This window comes from Mustela lutreola, chromosome 1, assembly GCF_030435805.1.
Source record: "Mustela lutreola isolate mMusLut2 chromosome 1, mMusLut2.pri, whole genome shotgun sequence".
Classification (NCBI taxonomy): Eukaryota; Metazoa; Chordata; class Mammalia; order Carnivora; family Mustelidae; genus Mustela; species Mustela lutreola.
The window spans coordinates 191,463,544-191,487,360 of NC_081290.1; the positions used below are offsets into that span (position 1 = coordinate 191,463,544).

At 40.7% G+C, this 23,817-nt stretch overlaps 1 protein-coding gene across 5 annotated transcripts in view; it reads left to right on the plus strand.

The window, feature by feature from the left end:
• The window catches only part of ARHGEF12 (Rho guanine nucleotide exchange factor 12), a 144,314-nt gene that overhangs the window by 104,832 nt on the left and 15,665 nt on the right, over positions 1–23,817 (plus strand). For 4 of the 5 annotated variants that reach the window (XM_059183432.1, XM_059183445.1, XM_059183437.1 and 1 more), the window contains 15 exons: positions 2,452–2,494; positions 2,803–2,908; positions 3,371–3,508; positions 4,005–4,037; positions 4,368–4,482; positions 5,366–5,471; positions 6,838–7,053; positions 12,072–12,204; positions 12,685–12,720; positions 13,059–13,213; positions 14,750–14,896; positions 15,967–16,052; positions 18,201–18,326; positions 19,974–20,088; positions 21,631–21,731. In XM_059183432.1, the coding sequence (XP_059039415.1) occupies positions 2,452–2,494; positions 2,803–2,908; positions 3,371–3,508; positions 4,005–4,037; positions 4,368–4,482; positions 5,366–5,471; positions 6,838–7,053; positions 12,072–12,204; positions 12,685–12,720; positions 13,059–13,213; positions 14,750–14,896; positions 15,967–16,052; positions 18,201–18,326; positions 19,974–20,088; positions 21,631–21,731 (1,656 nt within the window). The remainder of the gene's footprint in view (positions 1–2,451; positions 2,495–2,802; positions 2,909–3,370; positions 3,509–4,004; positions 4,038–4,367; positions 4,483–5,365; positions 5,472–6,837; positions 7,054–12,071; positions 12,205–12,684; positions 12,721–13,058; positions 13,214–14,749; positions 14,897–15,966; positions 16,053–18,200; positions 18,327–19,973; positions 20,089–21,630; positions 21,732–23,817) is intronic. The other variant, XM_059183434.1, reaches the window with a different exon arrangement.

Here is a 23,817-nt window from a genome sequence, read left to right on the forward strand (position 1 = left end):
AGTCTTTCACCTCTTTGGTTAGGTTTATTCCTAGGTATCTTGTTATTTGTGGTGCAGTTGTAAATGGGATTCTTTTCATAATTTCTCTTTCTGCTGTTTTATTATTAGCATATGTAAATGCAACACATTAAGTAGGTACACAATACAAGTACCTTGATTTTGTATCCTGCGACTGTACTGAATTTGTTTATCAGCTCCAGCGGTTTTTGGTGGAGTCTTTGGGTTTTCTGTATATAGTATATCTTCTCATCTGCAAATAGTGAAAGTTTTACTTCTTCCTTACCAGTTTGGATGTCCTTATTTCTTTTTGTTGTCTGCTTTTTGTGGCTAGGACTGCAATACTATGTTGTTTAGAAGTGGTGAGAGTGGGGGTGCCTGGGTGGCTCAGTTGGCTAAGTGGCTGCCTTGGCTCTGGTCACGATCTCAGAGTCCTGGGATCGAATCCCTGCTCAGTGGAGAGCCTGCTTCTCCCTTTCCCTCTGCCTACCTCTCTGCCTACTTGTGCTCTCTCTCTCTCTATCAAATAAATAAATAAAATCTTAAAAAAAAAAAAAGAAGAAGAAGTGGTGTGAGTGGACATTCCCCTGTCCTGTTCCTGACCTTAGGGGGAAAGCTCTCAGTTTTCCCCCATTTAGTGCTGTTAGCTGTGAATTTTTCAAATATGGCCTTTGTTGAAGTATGTTCCCTCTAGACCTGCCTTAAGGAGGGTTTTTATCACAAATGGATATTGTACTTTGTGACTTTTTAATTTAATTTAATTTTTTTAATATTTATTTGACAGAGAGAGAGAGATCACAAGTAGGCAGAGAGGCAGGCAGAGAGAGAGGAGGAAGCAGGCTCCCTGTCAAGCAGAGAGCCTGATGGGGACCTTGATTCCAGGACCCTGAGATCATGACCTGAGCCAAAGGCAGAGGCTTAACCCGCTGAGCCACCCAGGCACCCCACTTATTTATTTTAAAATTGCACGTTTGTACCTCTTAATCCCCACCACTCATTTCACCTGTCTTCCACCCCATTTACCCAAAGCAGCCACAGTCTGCTCTGTTCTTTTTGTGTGTTTGTTTGCTCATTGGTTTTAGTTTTTAGATTTCACATAAAGTGTAATCGTTTGGTATTTGTCTTCTCTGGCTGGACCAGTTTCCTTAGCATACCCACTTGGTCCATTCATGTTGTTGTGAATAGCTAGATGTTGTTTTTGTACGGCTGAGTAATATTCCATTATGTGTATCTACCACACCTTTATTCATTCATCTGTCGATGGACACTTAGGTTGCTTCTGTATCTTGACTATTGTAAATAATGCTGCGATAAGCATGGGCTGCATATATCTTTTTGAATTAGTGTTTTCATTTACTTTAGGTAAATCCCCAGGAGTTAATTTCACATTTCTTAAGAGCTCCAAGCTAAGTCAGATCTTTATTTTGTTTATTAAATTTATGACCATTAAAGTGTAAGAACCCTGATCGATTTATTTGCTAATTATTCTTTTATACTACTAGTGATATTTATTTCATATAAATACAGAAACAAGCATGTAAATCCTTTTTTGCATTTGTGCTAACAGTACTTCTAGGATGGTTAATTTGAGATACTGTGTGGCAACTTCAGTTAAAGAGAAAGCTTTGACATCTATTTCACTGTTCTTCAGAAAAATGTTAGAGATCTTGTAATTTTCAGCAGTGACTTATTTTCGAATGTAATGTTTTAGATCTTACAGGAATTATTTAAGTTCTGGAAGTAGATGACTTAAGTAGATATACAATACAGAGTAAGCACAAAGAGGTTAAGATTATTTCTCTAGATGCAAAATAATTTTTTTCCCCGAGACATTTCCCAGATTGATGAGAGAGAAAAGACAACTATGTGGTAACGGGACCAGAAACTGCAGTTATTATGGGGGAAATCTGAGCTAAGTAGAAGTTAATTATGACTCAGTTACCTTAGTTGGCACAACAGTAAAAACTACAGGTGGTTATTGGCAATTTAATACTCCAAAGCCTCAACATTGACATCCAGTACCTCCTCATGGGGGTGTGAATGTTGTGAGGGTTCTTTAACTTTACTTAGGAAATTACTGGCAATATGTGGGCAGTAGTCTCAAATACAGCAAAAAAAAAGTCATGATTATGTGTGACTACATTTTTCATACAATATACACATAATTTAGATTTTAGCCTAACTATTGATTTGAATGATGTGTAACTGAGTGTTCTAACAGTGACTACAGATATTTCCCTTATAGCATGATCCTTGGGGAAAGGGGGTTTTTCCGAGTTTAAACAGTGGGACCTTTTAGAGCTGTGACATTCAGATAGGATAAGTGAACTTATATCTGCATGTGAGCAGATAGAGCTATCCAGGTCACATCTCTTCACTTTATCCAAGTACTTATACATGCATCTTGGAAAGTCCTTATTGGTGTTTAACTTTTTGTTTGCATTTTTGTTTCAGCACCTGAAAGTTTCTGTGCCTGATGAAATATCGGTAGATCTTGGTAAGTGTGGAGCGTCAATATCCTGGAGAATTACATCTCTGTAGAATTGTAGCTCAGCTCATCTCTCAAGTTTTTATTGGTCATGTGGTGACCAGTAGGGCATCTGAATCACAACGGAAAGAGAGTTTGTAATACATTTAAAGGATAGTATATGAAATCTGCATTATTAGGTAAAATACATAAAATGTAGTAAAGACCTTCTCTTTGTCCTTCTCCAGGTTTGCACCAAATAGCATTGATATGTTGCCAATTGTAATGCACAGAGTATACGTTTAAATCACATAACTCCTTGCCTTTTCTTTATGCAGAAAAAAGAAGACCTGAGCTTATACCCGAGGATCTACACCGCCATTATATCCAAACTATGCAGGAAAGAGTCCACCCAGAAGTTCAGAGGCACTTGGAAGATTTTCGGTAAGCTTGGTGGGGGATATAAGCCGATATGGTCATTCTGAATTAACCTTCTTTTTAGGTGGGAAAAGGTTACACGTTAAGTCCTTGGCCTAGCATGTAGTCTTCATCACTGTGATTATAAAAAATAAAAAATTAAAAAAAAAAAAAAAACATAAATGAACACCTGGAGCCAAAGAGCTGGTGTGGTGCTGAGTTTGTAGTCCCCATTCCACAGGTTTTCAGGATTTGAGCTCACTGCTCTTCTAGGCTAAGCGTGCTCCCTCAGGATGTGTGTGTTCTGTGGAGTGATCGCCCTAGAAGTCTTTTTCTCTGGTGTCCTAGGTGACTGGGGCCCCAGGATAGAAAACCGTGACATTTTGCCTGTTGCTAGAAACTCATAGTGTGGAAACTCTGGTGAAGCATCTCCAGAAGGAGATCATTCTTCTGTAGGCCACCTCAGGAAGTTTGTCCTGTTCCCTCCAGGCAGAAGCGTAGCATGGGGCTGACCTTGGCTGAAAGCGAACTGACTAAACTTGACGCGGAGCGGGAGAAGGACCGGGTAACTTTGGAGAAGGAACGGGCATGTGCGGAGCAGATTGTTGCCAAAATCGAAGAAGTGTTGTAAGTCCCAGAAGTATGTGTGGACGTGTCCTCTCTCCTGAGATGCTCGTAATGCTTAGAGCGCACTGTGAGCAAACTCAGAAGGGGTGTTGCATTGTGTGTGTGGAGTTATGTACTGGGGTTTTAATGTTAAAATTTTTAATTTTTGCTGATGGTTTAGAAAAGTTCTTCTGTTCCTTCGTCTGGGTATTGGTAAAATGAGTAACCGTAATCTGCAACAGATCAAAAACAGGTCGAGCACTTTGAGTGGTTTCTGTTCATAGGTTTTGAAACTGTTTCAGGCCAGAGAATATTGACAGTTGATGACCTGAGTGAGAAAAGCCTGTGGTCCCTTGAGGGGTTTGAGTTCTTTTGCTGTTTTATGCCCAGTGATAGAGATTGAGGGTGGCCCAAAGCACCTGGTACAGTTTCGTTGTTGTTTCGGGTATCTGAGTTAATTAATAGCAATTCTTTCATTAAATGTCAGTATTTAATTTTGAAATATTTTTATTTTTAGGATGACTGCTCAGGCTGTAGAAGAAGATAAGAGGTAATATAGCTGGGCTATTTCCCCCTAGAATTTTTTGAAAAAAAGAAACCTATCTTTTCTCTTCTAAATCTAAAATTAGAATACCTTTCTTATAACTTCAAAATTCAGACTGTCTCCCTCTGGTGGCCTCAGTTTTATTTGACTGATATTCTAGTGTCTAGAGTAAAATCTTTTTCGATATGCAATGAATAGATATCTCCTTAGTTTTTTACTTGATGAATAAATTCTAAAGATTTCAGCATTGGAATCCATTTTGAAGCCATTTGATATCTTTATTTTGTTTACCCTCCCTTCTCAGAATTCTTATTTGACTTCATCCTTTTCCTCCAGTTCAACAATGCAGTATGTTATCCTTATGTACATGAAGCATTTGGGGGTAAAAGTGAAAGAACCTCGAAATTTGGAGCACAAGCGGGGTCGGATTGGATTCCTTCCAAAAATCAAGGTAAGACTGCATAATTACGTGTTCAGGCCTCCATGCTTCTCGACCCAGGCTACAGTGTTGTCCTTCTTACTTAGTCCTTACTGTTTCAGCAGGCTAGCGCTAGGCCTGCGATAGGTGTACGATATGGCCTATGTTCTCAAGAAACTCAAGAAACTGGGGCACCTGGGTGGTTCAGTCATTAGGCATCTGCCTTCAGCTAAGAACTGGGATCAAGCCCCGCATCAGGCTCTCTGCTCTGCAGGAAGCCTACTTCTCCCTCGCCCCGCTCCCCCTGCTTGTGTCCCCCCCAACTCCCCATCAAATAAATAAATAAAATCTTGTTTAAAAAAAAGAAAGGAAACTAAGAAGTCTAGCAGAAAATCCCAGCATGTAAAGTAATGGTGAGATGTGTGAGGGGTGCACATGGCACTTTATACAGAGTACCATCCCCACCCTGTCACGGCCTTCATCTTTCCTTGGATGGCACCTGTCACAGTTTGTCATTATGGATGTGTCTGTTTACTTCTTGTGAGGCTGTGAAGCTCTGTGAGGCCTAGGGCCTCCTTCATCGTATCCCCAGCTGTTAGCACAGCGCCCTCACACATTAAGAGCTTATCAAGTACTTGCTCAACGGATGGATGAATTGGTTGGATCAAGCTCCCGATAGAGGTGTTATAAAAGCACCTCTTGGTTTTCCAAAATTCCCAGCTCTAAAGGGGTTGAAAAGATATCCTGAGTTTGGTGTGTGCCCGGTACCCCATGCCGACCTCTGCCGTGTGCCGTGTGTGAGTGTCCTTCACTCCTGTTTAACCACTGCTTCCAGCTGCCCATAGAATTGTGTTTGTGTGTTTGAAAGCCACAAAGGAATCTACTCTGTTATGTATCTCTTAACCCTCAACTCTAGCAGAGTATGAAGAAAGATCGAGAAGGCGAAGAAAAAGGGAAGCGCAGAGGATTCCCCAGCATCCTGGGACCCCCAAGGAGACCAAGCCGTCATGACAACAGTGCAAGTATGTTAAGTCAGAAGAGCGGTGTTCTCACCACCCCTCACCGTCTTCCCTTCAGAGGCTCAGTTAGCTAGATGAATTGCTGGAGAAAGGTGCTCTTGAAGTGTTCCCACTGAGCTCCCGATGTCCCTTGTTTGCATTCGAGGTTGTCTCCTCATGTGGGAGATGTGGGTATCTTAACCATCTTTCATGGCAGCATCCTAGCAGTCGTCCATAACATAATTTACTTACCTATTCTGATTTTGTTTGTATTCAGCTGCTGTTTGTTAAATTAAAAAAAAAAAAAATCATGCACGTACTTCTGCACCATTCTTGGTTTCGTCTTCCTGTATACATGTTACTCCCTCTCCACACTTCTGCAGTTTCTCCACCTCTCCGCTGTGCTTTATTTCCTAACCTCCCTCCACTCAGGCCTAATGGAGAGAGATCAGCCCACTGATCTGGGGAGAAATGGGAAGGGTGGTACCTCAGGGAGGGAAATCAGGTCACGTAGTGGTCTTCAACTGGGCAGCTCCATGTCTGAAAATATTGGCTAGGTCGGAGTGGGGGTGGTATTGTGGTACAGTGACAGTGGTCGTTACGCACCACGAGGAATTCATCAGATACCAGTAGTACACCTTGTTGAGAAACACTGAGAAGAGGAAGGCAATTCTTAGGAGGTTGAGGAGAATGGAATACCTCGCATATGCTGACCATGAGTTTTAAGAGATGTAGAAGAAGGATTTAGGAATGAGGGAAGGAAGAATTTTAGGATTAGGGATTTCCAGAGCTGCGTGAGAGTGTGCGGTGATGTGGGCGATGATGACGTGTGTGTTTTCGCCTCTTGGGTTCCTGATGTGAGCAGGTGAACAGGGTTATTGAGCCGGCTGCAACCAATCTCCGTAGTCTCTGAGGCACGTTGTGCTGATGTTGGGGAGGGGGGTGGAGGCCTTGCCATGAGCTCACAGAGCTAACAGGCTTCATCCTCACTCTCACAAGTGAATGCAGTTCAGTGTGCCTCTGTCTCAGCATTCCTGCCCCCACCATTGCTCTCATCTCCTTCTCTCCCTCCTGTCTTTCCCCCTCATCTTCCACCTTCTCCCTTCTCTTCAGCCCTCCTTTACCTTCCCCTGCCTTCCGCTCTTTCTTTCCCTCTTTCTTCCTTCCTCTTCCCTTTCTTCTCTTTCTTCCTTGCATTTGCTCTCTCTCTCTCTTTCTCTCCTTCCTTTCTTCTGCCATTTCTTGCTATCTATCCCTCACTCTGCGATAATCCATATTTTCCGGGGCCTGCCATGTTCCAGACCTTATTTTTAGATCCTTTACATCATCTTTTTTTTTTTTTTTTAAGCTTTTTTGAAACACAAGTTGTTAACTCTTGCTTTCTCTTCAGTTGGCAGAGCCATGGAGCTGCAGAAACAGCGGCACCCAAAGCACTTATCCACACCCTCTTCTGTGAGTCCTGAGCCTCCGGACCCTGCTAAGTTGCGCCAGAGTGGGTTAGCAGGTGAAGGAACAGATGTCGGATACCTGCCAGCCAATTCCATGTCCTCTGTGGCAGCAGGGGCCACCCTTGCCCAGGAAGGAGGAGGGAAAGAGAACGATACAGGTAAGCTAGTGCTGTAGTGCGACTTAACTAGCTAGGTATTGAGATTTTACAATAATCACTCTAAGTGAGAAACAGAGTGGCACATTATTTTAATTAAGAATCCCAATTTGATTTAATTTAATATCACATTTTAATGTTCTACAGCCAGTGATAAATCCATACTGAATGATAATTTTGAGTTTTCATCAATTCAGAAATACTGACTGGGCTCTCTGTCAGGCATTAATTTTGTATCAGATGTTAGCACACAGTAGTTACACAGAGATTCTAGCTCTGTGCCGCTTAGTCTCATGGGGGGATAGTCACATACATAAAAATTGAAATTGTGCCAGACTTAGTAATGGGAGAGAGAAAGAGATTGAAGATGTAGGTGACAGACTGTATATAACTAGTAGGACAAAGTTTTGAGAAGGAGAGTGGAGATGAAAGGCAGAGTATATGTGAAGGTCAAGATTATTAGCAGAGAGAGAAGCCTTAGTGAGGAGGGCAAGGGGACTTGTAAGAGTAGAGAAAGATGTGAAGTAATTATAGGTCATTGGGAAAAGAGCTTATTACCATATTTCTTTGTACTTGTCTTAATGAGTTTCTTAAGCAAGTGAACCGGGCGAATCAGTGATTTTATTTGGAGACGTGAAGGCCTATCTATGTTAGTGATTTTGGAAGCACTTCAATTTATGGTATGACAAGGTCAAGGATAAAGCTGTGGGAGTGGTCACTGAAGAGGCCTAGGTGAAGTTATTAGAGATGAAGGAAGTAGGGAACCAAGAAACCAGGAGTTTGAAATACCGTAACGTCCCCGAGTTTTGAGGTCACCTCATGTGATACTAGCAGGGACAGGAAGACCATGAGCCAGCAGCCAAAGGTTCAGTATTGCTGGATGATTGTTGTGAGGAGGGAGAGCATATGATAATACCTCGAAGCGAGAGCCTCAGTGCGCCAAGGCATTTTTATAAGAAAGCAAGATAATGGTCTAAAAGGAGTATAGAGGAGCAAGGGTATCTGTCTCATCTCCACCCTGAAGTACACACTGTATGTTGGAAACATCTGCCTCTGTTTGAGAGTGCTGTAGCAGAATGGGCGGTGAGAGGGGGGGCATGGATTTAAAACAAAGAAGGAGGGGTGACATTTATAGGAAAATCTGGAGGTTTTGTCTTATATGGAATTCTGAAGATGTTGGGTTGAGTACATGCTTGAATTCATGGCTCCCAGCTCTCACTGAAATGAAAACAAGGCAGATAGGTAACCAATAGCAACTAAATAAAAAACACGAAGATAAAGGAAGTAGAAGAAGGGAAGGTGTTACCAAGCAAGAGATTTCAACAAATTTGGGGGAGATTAGAAGTGGGCAGTTGGAAGGATAAAACAACATAGAGGAAGCCAGAGTCCATAATTCTGTTCAGGGAGTCCCAGGTGGGAGCCAGTCTGCCCATTAGAATCCCGGAGAGACTTTGGGCTCCGAGTTGGCATGTCTTATAGAATGCATGAGTAAGAAGTAAAGCTGGAAATAATGAATTAATTGAAGGTCTGTAATCAAAACAATGATGTCAGAAGTTCCTGATCTGTGTATGGTAGAATATAAGCCATCCATCATTTATGTACCAAAGAAAATGCATGTGCTCTCTTCTAGGGAGTTGAATGAGTTGTGTAGAAAAGGTAAGTCCTCCATGATACAGTGCCCTGGAGTTCTAACATAAGGGGCCTAAAGCCTGACACTAAACATGCCAGGGTCTTACCCTGCTCAGAGAGCTCCCAGCTGAAATGGACGAACTTCATACAGCTGCAAAGGAAAGCCCCAGCAGCTTCCCAGTCTTGCATTCTCAGATAGGAATGGTATGACTCACTCAAGGCAAAATTTGCTTGTTAGAATCAATACCTAAGATAATACATAATGCCAAGCTTATTAATGACATAAAAAAGAGAATACAAAATAAACAGGAAAACTGCCCCTAGCAGAAAACAATAATTTGGGTAAAAGACAAGAACTTAAAAAAAGTAACCTCTAAATTAGACAGTATACTTGGGGAAATTTTAAAAATTATTATATCTGTGAAACAAGAATAATAATGCTATGAAAAAAAATATTCAGAGACCAAAAATAAATGTCTTAATATAACTGTTACTATAATACAATACAATATAATACAATACATTAACTACTGTATTTGTTATTAACTGATTTCTGATAAACTACCTCAAAACTTTGTAACTTAACCCAAAAAACACTTAATAGTTCACATTTTTGGTGGCTGAGGAACATGAGAGCATCTTGGCTGGGCAGTTCTGTCTGTCCTGTGATTGCAGTCAAGATGTCAGTCAGTCATCCAAAAACTCAGCTGGGGCCAGAGACGTGCTTCTGTGCTTACGTAGGTGGCTGGTGGTAGAGAGGCTTGGCTCCTTCCTGGAGGCCTTGACTCCTCACCATATGGGCTTCTCTGTAGAACTGCTTGAATGTTCCATGATGCCCTGGTAGCCGACTTACCCCAAAGTCATCCAAAAGAGAGAGCAAGAAAGGAGCCCCCATACCTTCAATGACTTCGTGTCTGTGGGCGCACATTTTCACTTCAGCAAGTTAGAAGCAGCCCCTAAATCTAGCTCACGCTCACGCAGGGAGGAATTGGGCTCTGCCCCTGAAGGGAGGGAGGAGTAGCAAAGAATTTGTGCACATATTTTCAAACCACCACAGCTGCCAAGAGTTAAAAAAAAAAAATAATAAAGCCCCTAAAAATAAAGTCAAGGAGATATTTGAGAACGTATGTCAGAAATGTTGAGAGATAGAAATAGGAGAGAAAAGAGTTGTGTAGCGAGCCACTTGAAAGGTCCAATGTCTGTCTCTTTGATGAAAGATCAGCAGAGGACATGGAGGAGAGGCAGTTGGAGAAATGATAGAAGAAACCATCTTAAAGGGAAGACTTGTATTCAGACAAGTAATAAGAACAAGAGCCATACCTAGACTATCTCTGGAAATTTCGATGCACCAGAGATAGAGAGCCCTGAAAGCTTTAAAGGGAAGAAAAATGGGAATTATGCCGCATCTTATTTCTCATTCTCATACCAGGGGCTAGAATACAAGGAAGCCAGGCCCTGCAACTTACTGGGAGGAAATTATTGAACTTAGAATTCTGTGTCCATCCAAATTACCCATCATAAATGAAGGAAGATACAAAGACATTTTCAGATATGCCAGGATTCAAATGTTAACTGAAATGCACTATTTCCTTGAACATGATTTGAAGACACACACTCCAACAAAATGAGAGAGAAATGAAGGAAGAAGATGTTACGGGGTTCAGGAAATAGTGGAAACATCCCAGGAAAGTGGTGAAGGGCAGGCAGGTCTTGGACAATAGTTAGGTCCAAGGGAGCAACTACTCCAAATATGAACACAAGGACTAGGGAATAAGAAAAAGGGGTTTTAAAGCAGTTTTGTAGTATGATGTACCAAATGCAGAAATCTGAGACTTGAAAGCTAAGTCATGATTTAAATGTGAAACAAAATATACCTTTGGAGATTACTCAGCTTTGGCCACCATACAAGGAAGGAAGGAGGGAAGGGAGGACGGGGGATGTGAGGAAAGGAAGAAATGTAAAACAGAATAAAAAGTGGCATAATCTTGAAATAACTGATGGCGTATTTGACCTTGATAGAATGAACTTTCTATTTCAAGTGACCCAAGAGTTGCATCATTGGACCAGCAGAAAAGGAAACATAATCCTAACTAACATACCTCTTGACCTGGCAGGAATAATATGTGTGTGTAATAAATTCTGTGTTGTATTTTGTGTATGACCATATGTAGACTGGCAGTAGTCATGCAAGCACTCTGGGTTTTTAGACTTTCAGAATCAACCACATAGGCAAGGCACAGAATATTTAGTTGTGGCCACAGATCATAGAAATGTAAAAAGTCCTCCTAATGACACAAGTAAAAAGTGGTGGAAAGAACTGAAAGGTAGATGGAAAAAAATACAATTAAATGGAAGGATATGGGGGCCCCTGGGTGGCTCAGTGGGTTAAGCCGCTGCCTTCGGCTCGGGTCATGGTCTCAGGGTCCTGGGATCGAGTCCTGCATCGGGGTCTCTGCTCAGCAGGGAGCCTGCTTCCTTCTCTCTCTCTCTGCCTGCCTCTCAGTGTACTTGTAATTTCTCTCTGTCAAATAAATAAATAAAATCTTTAAAAAAAAATAAAAAAAATAAATGGAAGGATATGGATATTAAATACCTAATTTGATGTAGAAGAGAGTTAACTCCTTTATGGAGCAAGTATAGATAAAACTCTGTCATTTAAACTTAGGTAGTAAGCATTAATCCAACTGGGAATAATAATATCATTAAACACTGGGAAGAAATGGAGGAAAGTGAAGGTGGGAAGTATAAGTGGGCAGAATCCTCAGAGGAGGAAGAAATAGATATTACCTAAAGATAGTAAATTAAGAAAAAGAATTATGAGGTTATTATTTTGAATTAGACCACCATAATAAGCAAAATTTAGATAAAGAAGGTTGGCACAGGGAATAGAAATGTTTTTCCTCATCATATGCTCTTCTGAGTTGTTTCCATTCTTATGTTGATGTTTAAAGATTTTATTTATTTATTTATTTATTTATTTATTTGAGAGAGAGTGAGTGCATGTGCATGTGCATGCGCATAGGGGGAAGAGTCGGGGGAGAGGGAGGGACTCTCAAGCTAACTCCATGCCCAGTGTAGCACTCCACGCTGGGCTCAGCCTTACGACCCTGAGATCATGTCCTGAACCGAAACCAAGTCTGAGGCTTAACCGACTGAGCCACCCAGGCACTCCAGTGTGTTGATTTTTTTAAAGTTGCTTAAAAATTATATTCATGGTGGTTTTATTAGGGCATTTTAGAATGTTGTATAATGGAATTTTGGTTGTGGCTAACATGCAGTTGTTTAAATAAGAATGTGGCTGTGGATAGTCTGAAGTTCTCTTTGGGGAATTTTTTGGGGGGAATCATTATCTTCATTAACACCATCAGAGTGTCCAAATTTTATCTTCTCAGGATCAAAACAAGCTGGAGAAACAGCAGCGTCTGGAGACTGTGTGGACAGTACCCCTCGGACTCCCAATACCGTCTTTGATTTTCCACCTCCTCCCCTAGACCAAGTGCAGGAGGAGGAGTGGGAAGTAGAAAGGTAATTCAGTGGTATCTTTGGGGGCAGGGGAGGTTAAGAACACTGAAGTTCCTTCCTTGGCTATTGTAAACCATGCTGTAATAAATTTGGGGGTGCATATATCTTTTGAAATTAGTGCTTTAGTTTTCTCTGGGTAAATATCCAGTAGTGGACTTACTAGATTGTATAGTATTTCTATTTTTAATTTTTTGAAGAGCCTCTGTACTGTTTCCCACAGTGGCTGTACCAGTTTACATTCCCTCCAACAGTGCACACAGGCTCCTTTTTCTCCACATTTTGACTGACATTTGTTATTTCTTGTCTTTTTGATACTAGCCTTTCTGACAGGGTGATATCTCATTGTGCTTTTGATTTGCATTTCCCCGATGAGGAGTGATGCTGGATATCTGTATGTCTTCTTTTGTGTTCGGGACCGTTGGCATAAATTTCTTGATTACCATTTTCTTTTCGTGTTAATTCGTTTGTTCTCCATTGTTTTAGGGTGACTGAACATGGGACACCAAAGCCCTTTCGAAAGTGAGTAATCCTAAAGTAGCTTTCATTAGAGGCATATTTTAAAAAATATATCTTTGTTCTGAAACATCCTAGTTTTAAAGGAAAAGAGAACATGTACACAAATCTGTTAGATAATATAAAAGAAAATTCTTAATAAACACAAATCATTCAAAGGATATTTATAGAGGTATATATGACACATGTAAGTCATTTGGCAGGAGACGGAGATGTTTTGGCCCTATGCTAAGTACTACTTCAGAAATATGACTTATGTACTTTAATATAAAAACCTGTGCTATTTCCCATTGTCTATCTGATGTCCTCAAATAGAATTCATCGTTTTTTTTTTTTTCCATCAGGTTTGACAGCATAGCTTTTGGAGAAAGTCAAAGTGAGGATGAACAGTTTGAAAATGACTTAGAGACAGATCCACCGAATTGGCAACAGCTTGTTAGTCGAGAAGTGTTACTGGGACTAAAGCCTTCTGAGATCAAAAGACAGGAAGTAATTAATGGTGAGTTTAATTATTGTTCACATACAGTTGAGTTTTATTAGACTAAAACAAGCCCCTGAGCTTTGCAGTTTGCTTCAAAATTTCTGCAAGCCTCTTGTTCTATACAAAGAGAAATTAAACTAGATAGATGATCCTTGAGCTTTCCAACTCAAAATATGCAAATGATTCTGTGATTCTTAATAATGATTTAAGAGGAAAAGGTGTTTAGCTCTCAGGATATTTAAGATTCATACCGTTATGGATCCTGACCAGTCATTAAGACAACCTTGGTCTGTCGCTTTACTTTCATGCTAAGTTATTTTCATGCACAGATTATAAATGAGGAAGCTCAGGCTCAGGGTCATTGATTGAATTAATCAAGAGCATACAGCTAGCTGATAAGTGATAGGGAGAAAACTGGGATCCAGGTGTCCCTTTATCCTACTGCAGTGTTATTTTACCCTAGCGTATATGTGACAGAGATGTGGGTGACATGGACGCTGTCTTCAGGATGCTATTTAAATAAATACTCTTCCTGGGGCGCCTGGGAAGCTCAGTCGGTAGGCATCTGCCTTTGGCTCAGGTCATGATTCCAGGGTCCTGGGATCAAGCCCCACCTTGGGCTTCTTGCTCCGTGGGAAGCCTGTTCTCCCTTTCCCACCCCCCTGCCTGTGTTCTTTCTCTCGCTGTGTCTCTCTCTATAAAAACAATAAATTAAAAAAATCTTAAAAAAAAAAATACCTTTCCTGTGTCTAGTAACTTTGAGGCTAGTGAAATAATAAGTCTGGCCTCAGAAATGAGGGTTTATAGGCAAATTAGATAACCAGAAGTACTGTTCTTTCTGAAGAGGGCTCAACTGAAAAGGGTATATGCTGTTTGGGCTTACAGCTTTCTGATGTTGTAGCTGTGATTGATGGGTAGTATTGTGAAAAGACAGGTTTTTGCAGCACGTTGTCAACTTTAATATACAGAATAGTTTTGGGGTTTTGTTTTTTTTTTAAGATTTTTTATTTATTTATTTGACAGACAGAGATCACAAGTAGGCAGAGAGGCAGGCAGAGAAAGAGGAGGAAGCAGGCTCCCTGCTGAGCAGAGAGCCCTATGACCTGAGCCAAAGGCAGAGACTTTAACCCACTGAGCCACCCAGGCACCCCGGGGTTTCTTGTTTTAAAGATTTATTCATTTGAGAGAGAGCAGGAAAGCAGGAGTTGGGGGAGGGGCTGAAGGTAAGGGGGAAGCAGACTCTCCCCTAAGCAGGGAGCCCAATGTGGGACTCCATCCCAGGGATCATGACCTGAGCCACCCAGGTGCCCCCAGAATAGTTTTGAATGATATTTTTCATTTGCCAACATTCAACTTTTAGAACCAGTATGCAGGAGGGTCTCGTGGAATCAAGAAAGTGACATGAGAGATACTACATCCTTTCAAAACTATAAATAATTATTATAGAGCTCATTTGCTGCTTAATTCCAGCTAAAGCCTGTGTTTGGTCTCATGGAATTACTTTAAATGAGGTAATATTTCATATTTCCTTTTTTTTTTTTTTTTTTTGCTTAGAACTGTTCTACACTGAAAGAGCTCATGTTCGAACACTGAAGGTTCTTGATCAAGTATTCTATCAACGAGTATCTAGAGAAGGAATTCTGTCACCTTCAGAACTACGGAAAATTTTTTCCAACTTGGAAGATATTCTTCAACTTCATAGTAAGAAAAATCGACTCTCATCTTTGTCCCTAATATTTTTAATAGAGGAAGGATTGTGAGTATATAAAAGCACCATAACAATAAAATCTTCTAAGGGTATTCATGTTAGCATTCCTGAAATTATATAATTATATGTGAACACATAACATAAAGAAGTGATCAGATGGTTGAATACCTCCCTCCCTAGACACCCACTGGCACTGTCAGCCTTTTGTATATAAATTGTTACCACAGGACTTAGGGTCTAAACTTAATGTCTAAGATGAAAAGTATGAATAGTTAAAATTACCTGTGGAAATTTCTTATCAATTACAGTGTATATGTTTTTAAATATATATACATATCTCATATAATTTGTGTGTGTGTGTATGTGTATGTGTCGTATATGTAATAGACAGTGTGTAATTTCACCATGGGGTAATTTTCAGGAATTCTTTTGTTGTCACTCGAAATGCTTGAGTAAATACATAAAAATTCTACCTTACTGGCTTTCCATGGTTATAGTCATCTCAGACTTCATAGACACAGTTCCTCTCTAAGTCACTGCTTCTCTGTGATCCTTAATTCTCAAGCTTTCTCTCATCAAGGATGCCGTCACCACCTGCCAACACCTGCCTACCAAATTGGTGCCTTTTATGTCTTTGTGGGTGATCTTAGGCTTCACCAGCATGCGTTGACAAGTTCAGGTTGATTATATCCACTGCCTGTGCACATAAACATTTTGAGAGGAACAGTGGACAGAATCACCTGTTCTAGTCAGATTTCTTTAGGAGCATAGTTATAATGGGGTCTTGAAGTTAAACACGTATTTGACGTAGCTATACTGTATGTAATGTGCTGGTTTCCACGTTGTTTTATACTTTGGCATCTGTTTTTCAGATAGAGCTCACAGATATCTGTATGCATAAGAATTGTGTTCAGATTTGTATTTAAAGAGATTAGAGGCATCTAAACTACTATGAAAATCCTTTTTTTGGAAAATTTTGGTTTCTCAGTACAGACAGTAATACAGACCAAAATGAGTGTATGCTTAATTATTTTTCCGTTGTCTCCCCCCGCCCCTCGCTTAGTTGGATTGAATGAGCAAATGAAGGCTGTTCGAAAGAGGAATGAGACCTCAGTTATTGATCAGATTGGGGAAGACTTGCTGATCTGGGTAAGGAAATTGGCTATTTCATTTTAATGTTTCTATAGACACTGGAAGATCAGATTCAAGGTTGAGTAACTAATCTTTCCAAATATGCAAACTCATCCATTTTGCAAAGCTACTGTAAAGATGAAAGGGGTCTAAGTATGTATTCTTGGAGTTAGTATCTTTTTTTTGTTAATATTTTTTAATAAGTGCTCGTTTGAACTAAGTTCTCTTTTTTCATCAAATTCAGGATATTAATCTCTGTGTTTTAATGAATAGAGAGTGAAATGAATCTTGATAAAAATAACTTAACTAACATAGAATTTTCACTGTCTTCTCTTGTCCAAATTTCAGAATTCTGCTGTAAAACATTAAACAGTTGTAGATCCAGAGCTACCATCACAAAAGTAGGAAAGTGAGAAGTACTTAATCTTTTTCACAGTGTAAGGAAAGAGCTCCAAGACTGCCATAGCTGTTTGTCCCATTCTGTTCTTCTGTCTGACTGTTTGAGAATGTACCCCGTGGTGTGTACACTGTTCAAGGTGCTTGGGAGATGGGGGCAATCACAGCAGACATGGCAGGAGCCACGTGCCTGGGTGGCACTTAGAACCAGCAGGAAGACAGTCTTTGGTCCCTTCAAGTGTGATAAGAGTTAAAGAAAGGGAGAGTGCAGGTTCTTATGGGAAAATACAATAGAGAGACCCACACTAGGATGTATAGAAAATTTTCCCAGGGGAAAGTGGGTCTGATCCAAAACGAAAAAATTTTTTTAAGATTTTATTTATTTATTTATTTGACACAGAGAGAGATCACAAGTCGGCAGAGAGACAGGCAGAGGGGGCGGGGGAAGCAGGCTTTCTGCCAAGCAGAGAGCCTGATGTGGGGCTCGATCCCAGGACCCTGAGATCATGACCTGAGCTGAAGGCAGAAGCTTAACCCGAGGCACCCAGGTGCCCCGGTTTGATCCAAAATTTTAATGAAGGTACTGTAGTTAAGGCTGTGAGTAATGGTGAAGCATATGACATGGTTCTCAGAAAGTTAACACAGGTTGCACAGGAACTGTTCAGATATGCCCACGGAAATTGACTTCATTATGCAGATTGCTTGAGGAAATGCCACAGATTTTGGTAACTGTACAATGATAACTTTTTATAAGATAGAATACTAGAAAATTGACGAAAACAATGTTCAAAATACTTCTTTTGTTGATGTTAAGATTATGGCTGAGAATCTGCTAATCACATAGGAGATCTTCTCTCAGCCTCATAGGAAGGATCTGGGGATCACAGTCCGCTCTCATCTTGCATTTTTTCGGCTTTCCAAGGCATCTTCTCGAGGCCCATCTGGCATTATTGTTATTAAGGAGATTTAACTTCCTTAAAAAACCTAGCTTACTCTATGGCTACTTGGTGATAGTGTGGCTCATTTTGTTTCTTGATCTCAGCATAGAAGTGAAAGTTGTAACTGAGTTCTCTTTGGTGGGTAGCACACTACTCAACTTGAAATAGATTTTTTTTTTTAAAGATTTATCTATCTATCCTTTTTCGAGAGAGGGAGAGCATGAGTGGGGTGTGGGGGAGAGAGAGAGAGAATCTTGAGCAGACTCTGCACTGAGCATGGAGCCTGACTTGGATCTTGATCCCAGGACCCTGAGATCATGAGTTGACCCAAAACCAAGAGTTGGATACTCAACCGACTGAGCCACCCAGGTGACCCTGAAACAGAAAATCTGTAGTATGATACAGTAAAGCATCAATTAGAATCCCACTGATTTTCTTCCTGGAGCTGTTAGTAACTTTTGTGAAGCTGTCAGATTCTAAGAAAATCAAATATTAATCTCAGTCCTTAAGCCTTTTGTGTCTCCTATTCGCCCAGTGTTAACTTTTCTTTTGTTTAATTTAGAAGAGGTCTAGACTGGAGAGGTAATTAGTTGTGGGAGGCTGTGAGCAGGAAAACATTGGAATGTGATCAGAAAAGGTCTGGTTGTGTCAGCATCTGACCTTCTTAATGGAAAAACACTGATAGTTCACAGAGATATGTAGGTCTCCGTTTCTTGTCACTTGAGAGCACTTAGTGGAAGATTGAAAGGATCATGGTTGTCTCTCACTTTGCCTGGCCTTACATAAGCTCAGTCTGCCATTCTTTGTTGTGTTCTTTGCATTCTTGGCACAGTTCAGTGGACCAGGGGAGGACAAGTTGAAGCACGCTGCTGCTACCTTTTGCAGTAACCAACCTTTCGCCCTGGAAATGATCAAGTCTCGTCAGAAAAAGGATTCTCGATTCCAGACCTTTGTGCAAGTGAGTTGAGTGAGTCATGAAAGAAAAAAAAAGAACTTTTTTTTTTTTTTTTAATGAGATAGAGAATAAACTGGGGGAATTCTAAGACTAAGATTCTTACAAGGATTATGTTAACCCTCTTTAAAGCCATACGTTAGCTCTTAAAATTCCTGGAGAGTATAAGGGTTATTTTGCAATGGTAAATAATAAAGAGTATATGTCAGGGTTAAAATACTTGACAGAGAAGTCCGCCTTGCCGTGGAGATACTGTCAGGAAATGTCCCATGTAAGCTGTTACAATAATGTGGTCAGAACATGAGAATGGGCTCATAACTAGCCTGGAGAAGAGTGTGCCAGCAGTCATGCTTATTGAGGTGTAGGTATTGGTATCTATCAAGGGTCAGTAAACTGTGGCCCACAGTTCCTATCCAGCCTCTTGCCTGTTTTTGTAGGGTTTTATTGGAACACAGTGTAGTTTTTACTGTGGTAGAACAAGTTACCACAAATGTAGCAACTTAATGCAAACGTATTATGTCACAGTTCTTGTGGTTTAGAGGTATAGATACTGTTTGACTGGGTCCTCCCTTCATGCCTGCACAGGGCTGAAAGGAAGGGGTCAGCTGGAGCTGCAGTTCCCCTCTGAGACTTGGGGTCCTCTTCTAAGCTCCCCGGTAGTTCACAGATTTCATGTCCTTGTAAGTGTATAAACAAGACGGCTGTCTTGTCGTTGGCTGGAAACTGCTCTCAGCTCCTAGAGAATGTCCGTATCTCTCTCACGTGGCCCCGCAGGCAGTTTACAAGAGAGTCATTTCCTTTCTCACAAGCCAGAAGGATTGTGTCTCTCTGGCAGCTTTCTTGTGAGGGCTCCTCTCATTAAGTTAGACTCACCTAGGAAACACTTTCCTTTCTGATCAACACAGAGTTAACTGATAGTAACCTAATCAGATGAGTGATAACCTATCATGTTCACAGGTTCTGTCCACATTCTGGGGGAGGTGATTATACAGGGTGATTCCCATTGGAGAGTGGGAATCGAGAAGGCCATCTCAGAACTCTTCACTGCACACGGCCACATTCATTCATTTACTTACTGTCTGTGGCTGTCTTCATGCTAAAACAGCAGAGCTGAGTAGTTGTGACAAAGATGTATGGCATGCAAAGCCTCAAGTATTTATTGCCTGGTACTTTACTAAAGTTTGAAGACCCCCTGTTAGAGATGAGCTGGGGTACATCCAGCCTAATAATCCGTTGTACCTCCTTGGAATGGCAAGTAACAAATCAGCCGACTAACTTTTGGTAGGAATGCCAATCAGAGGAAAATGAATGTGTGAAGATAAAACTGTGTTATCTCAAGCAAGCAATTCTTAGCGTTGGTTATGGATGTTCTCAATTTTTGCTTAGACAGGTAAGAAGGAAGCCACTGGCTTAGTGATAAAGGCTCCCCATCCCCATTATGTGAGTAAAGGAGAAAGCAGAAATATAGGGGTGCCATGGTATACCTTACTGTTTTAAGTCTTGATTTAAGCCTTGATTAAGTTTTAAGTCTTGATTTAGTCTTCTTTTAAGTCAGAACGGTTGTAGATCCATCCGTGAGGAATAGATGGCATGTGATGGGTAACTATAGTCCTAATAAGGATCACAAATTCACTTATTTTATTTTAATTTTAGGATGCTGAGAGTAATCCTCTGTGTCGTCGTCTGCAGCTGAAGGATATCATTCCTACCCAAATGCAGAGACTTACCAAGTACCCTCTTCTGTTGGATAATATTGCCAAATACACAGGTATTGCATTCTCACTGAAATTAAAAAGCTTAGGAACAAAACAGAAAACCCCATGTCCTGCTAAATAATCTCTCGCTGCATCCCGGTGCTGAAGGGTTCAATTTCCAGAGTCTGGCAGCATTTTCTAACAAGATCCAATCTAGTCTTCATGAGGCTGTTTGATTTAATGTGCTCCATTAGAAGCACATTAAATACAGCGTTTGACAAACTACAAATCACGGGCCAAATCTGGCTCATCACCTATTTTTGTAAAAAGTTTGGTTGGAACATAGTCATGCTCATTGGTTGATAAATTGTCCCTGACTGCTTTTCCCCTATAACGAGGAGAATTAAGTAGTTGTGGTGGAGAGCAATTTAGCTCCTCAGGGGCGCCGTGTTGGCTCTCTGGCACTTTCCAGACTAAGTGCACGTTGTGTATGGTTCTTCCTATAGCGTATAGGAATGTCATGTTTGCTTTGAAGAAGTCTTATTCTGGCTGCAGAGCCGCTCTGTGACTGTATATGCGCTTCATTAAGCCCGACCAGCATGTGTCACCCCCGCTCTCCTGTTTCGAACTGGGAAATGAATCCGAGTTTCTCAGCTGCGCTTCAGGGTCTCATACTCAGTTCTCATTCATAATTTAATGCAATCAAACTCCTGTTTCTTACACCTGAGAATTTGAAAATACTCCTACACATTAATTTTTATACTTTAATATACCTGTTGAGGTAGAGGTAGGCTGCTGTTCAGAGGATTGTAGTTTTAAATATTCTAGTTTTGGCATTCTTTACGTTGTAGGCCTCAGTGTAATCTCAACACATTCTGGTGAATTTCATCTTTTAATGATACAAATGCTATAATCTATTTTCTTTCCTTAAATGTAATCTCAAGGGGCATGTGGGTAGCTCACTTGGTTAAGTGTTTGCCTTCAGCTCAGGTCATGATCCCAGGGTCCTGGGATCAAGCCCTGCACTGGGCTCCTTGCTCAGAGAGGAGTCTGCTTCTCCCTCTCCTTCTGCTCCTCATGCTGCTCTCTCTCTCTCTCTCAAATAAATAAATAAAGTAATGTAATCTCAAGTTCAAAGAGACTTATTCTGGAGTTCTTTTGAATTGTGTTATCATTAAAAAATTACTGCTTATCAGGTCCACTAGACATAATCACATAGGCTCTGCATCAGGAGAGATTCTAGGTGGAGAAGGGGCCCCATTCATGTAAGTTATAATGTGAATGAGACCCACTCCCTGGGGGTCTGGTACTTGACTTAAAGCCTAGCTTCTTGAACTTGGGATTCTATACAATGGCTTCTTTTTAAAGGTGAGTATTTGTGTGTTAATGTACTGTCATAAGATGTCTCATCTGTCCAAAGATTATCTGAATTGGGATTCTGCCATAGATTTTAACCCCGTATAAAAATATTCAAGGTCATAGTATATTCTTCTAACTGGTGACATAAAATGATATCTCACGTACATATGTATTTATATTTATGTTCCTTTCTGATTTCCTTTGTTTTACATCTGGATTCCGCCCCCACCCCTGCCCCACCCTGCTGCCATGCTCAGAATTGCCAATGGAAAGGGAGAAGGTGAAGAAAGCTGCAGATCACTGTCGTCAGATCTTAAATTATGTAAATCAGGCTGTCAAGGAGGCAGAAAACAAACAGGTAAGAAGGGGGAAAGCAAGAAGATACAGGGTAACATACTGAAAGTATTAAGTTAGTATTAACATAGTGAGAGTATTAAGTTAGCAATAAGTTAGTACTAAGTTAGTATTAAGTTTAGTGTTAAGTAAGTCACTGGAATCTGTGAAATAATAATTGAATTACCGTTACATGATTGACAGATGGGGCATTTGGTAGCTGTTCATGTAGTAGGTGGGTCCAGACCCATTTGTGTAGAGCATCAGACTTGTATTTGGCTTTTTGAGCATCTCCAGCTGCTTGTTTGCTCTCTCACTCGTCTACCCATTCAACAAATATTTCTAGAGCATCTGTATGGTGAGTGGGTCCTGAGTGCAGGACATAGGGTGCTTAAGTAAATAAAGTAAGTGCCCACACTGAGCTTATTTTCTAGCAGGATAGAAAGTATTGAGCAGATTTTAGTGCAAGTATTTTATGTGAGCTGTGATAGCTGCTATGAAGGAGAATTGGGGGACGCCAGGAAAAGATGTACCAGTGTGGGGGGTATGGGGCGAGCCTGGTTTGAGGATGTCAGGTGGTGGCCATTGGAGGAAACTTTCTTCAGGAATTGACGTTTAAGCCAAGCTCTGAAAAATGAATGGAAATCAGAAGAATGTGGTAGGGAACAACCTTATAAGTAGAGGGAACAGCATATACAAAAGTCCTGGGGTAAAAAGGAAGCATGGCCTGTTTGAGGAGCTGAAAGATTAGGTGAGTGTGGATCATGCCTAAAAACCATACTCAGAGTAGTGTGAAATAAGGTACAGTAGGTCAGGGATCAAGTCATACAGGGTCCTACTGTGGACAGTGTTAAAGATTTTGATGTTGAAAGCAGTAGGAATTCATTATAGACATTTAAGCAGAGTGGTGTGTTCGTTTTTTTTGTTGTTGTTTTTTGTTTTTGCCATTTAAGTACCACTCGCACCAGTCTATGGAGAATGAGTTGAAGGGGACAGAAAGGGGGTGAAAGAGCTCAGTCTAGTCTGTTGCAGCAGGTCAGGGCAGATGGTAGTGGCTCAAGAGACGCAAGAATTGGAGAAGTCTTTAGAAGGTAATTGATAGGATGTGGTGACTGATTTAGAGAAGGATTTGAAGAGAAGTGATGGTAGCAATAAGTCCCAGCTCTCTGGCTTACACGTTTGGGTGGACGGGCTGAGGGAAGAAGCCCCAGATTTGTGGGGCAGATGCAGAGTTAGGTTTTGGTTAGGAGGTGAAAATGTTGTTATGCGTTTGGCTCTATGGATCCACCTGTAAGAGGACTGTGCCGAAGAGAAAAATGTAAGATTGTGAGCATATATACAAATAATGGGGTCCCTGGACCTGGATATAATTTCTTAGGAACCAAGTGATGACAGCTCTGTTGATGAGGCTGTGGGAAATCAGGAGCTTTCAGATGTGTGGTTTGGAGTGTAAAATGATAAAACCCCAGAATGCATTTTGTAGCTAAATTAAAAATGCACATATTCATACATTGCCCTTTGACTCAGTGATTTTGTTCTGGTAATCTACCCAGGAGAAAGGGAGATCTGTGCTCACAGACTTGTATGTTTCTAGCGTAAAGCAACTGAGGGTATAGCCATAAACTAGTATAATAAATTCCAGCAATAAAAGGGAATGAACTACTGATAGACACAACACAATTGCATCTCACAAACGTGCTGAATGAAAGCAGACAAGAGTGTGTGTGTATATAGATACATAATTGTATCTCTGTGAACTTCTAGAACAGACTAATCAGTGGTGGGAAAAAAGGTCAGAAAAGTGGTTGTCACTGGGCATGTGGGAACAGATAGTGACTAGGAAGAAGCATGAGGAAACGTTCTGTGGTGATGGTAATTCTTCGTGTCTTGCTAGGAGTTTGATTGCACAGGCGCATGCATATATGGTAACTTGTTTCGGAAAGGTTCACTTAAAATACATACAGTTCACTGTATGTAAATTTTATTTTAAAAACAACTGTTAATAAATATCGAACTCTTGTTAATGATCTGAACACTAAAATGTTTAAAGGTAAAGTGTGCTTCCATTTGTAAGTTATTTTGTAATGCATTCAAAATGTGTGGTGGATTGG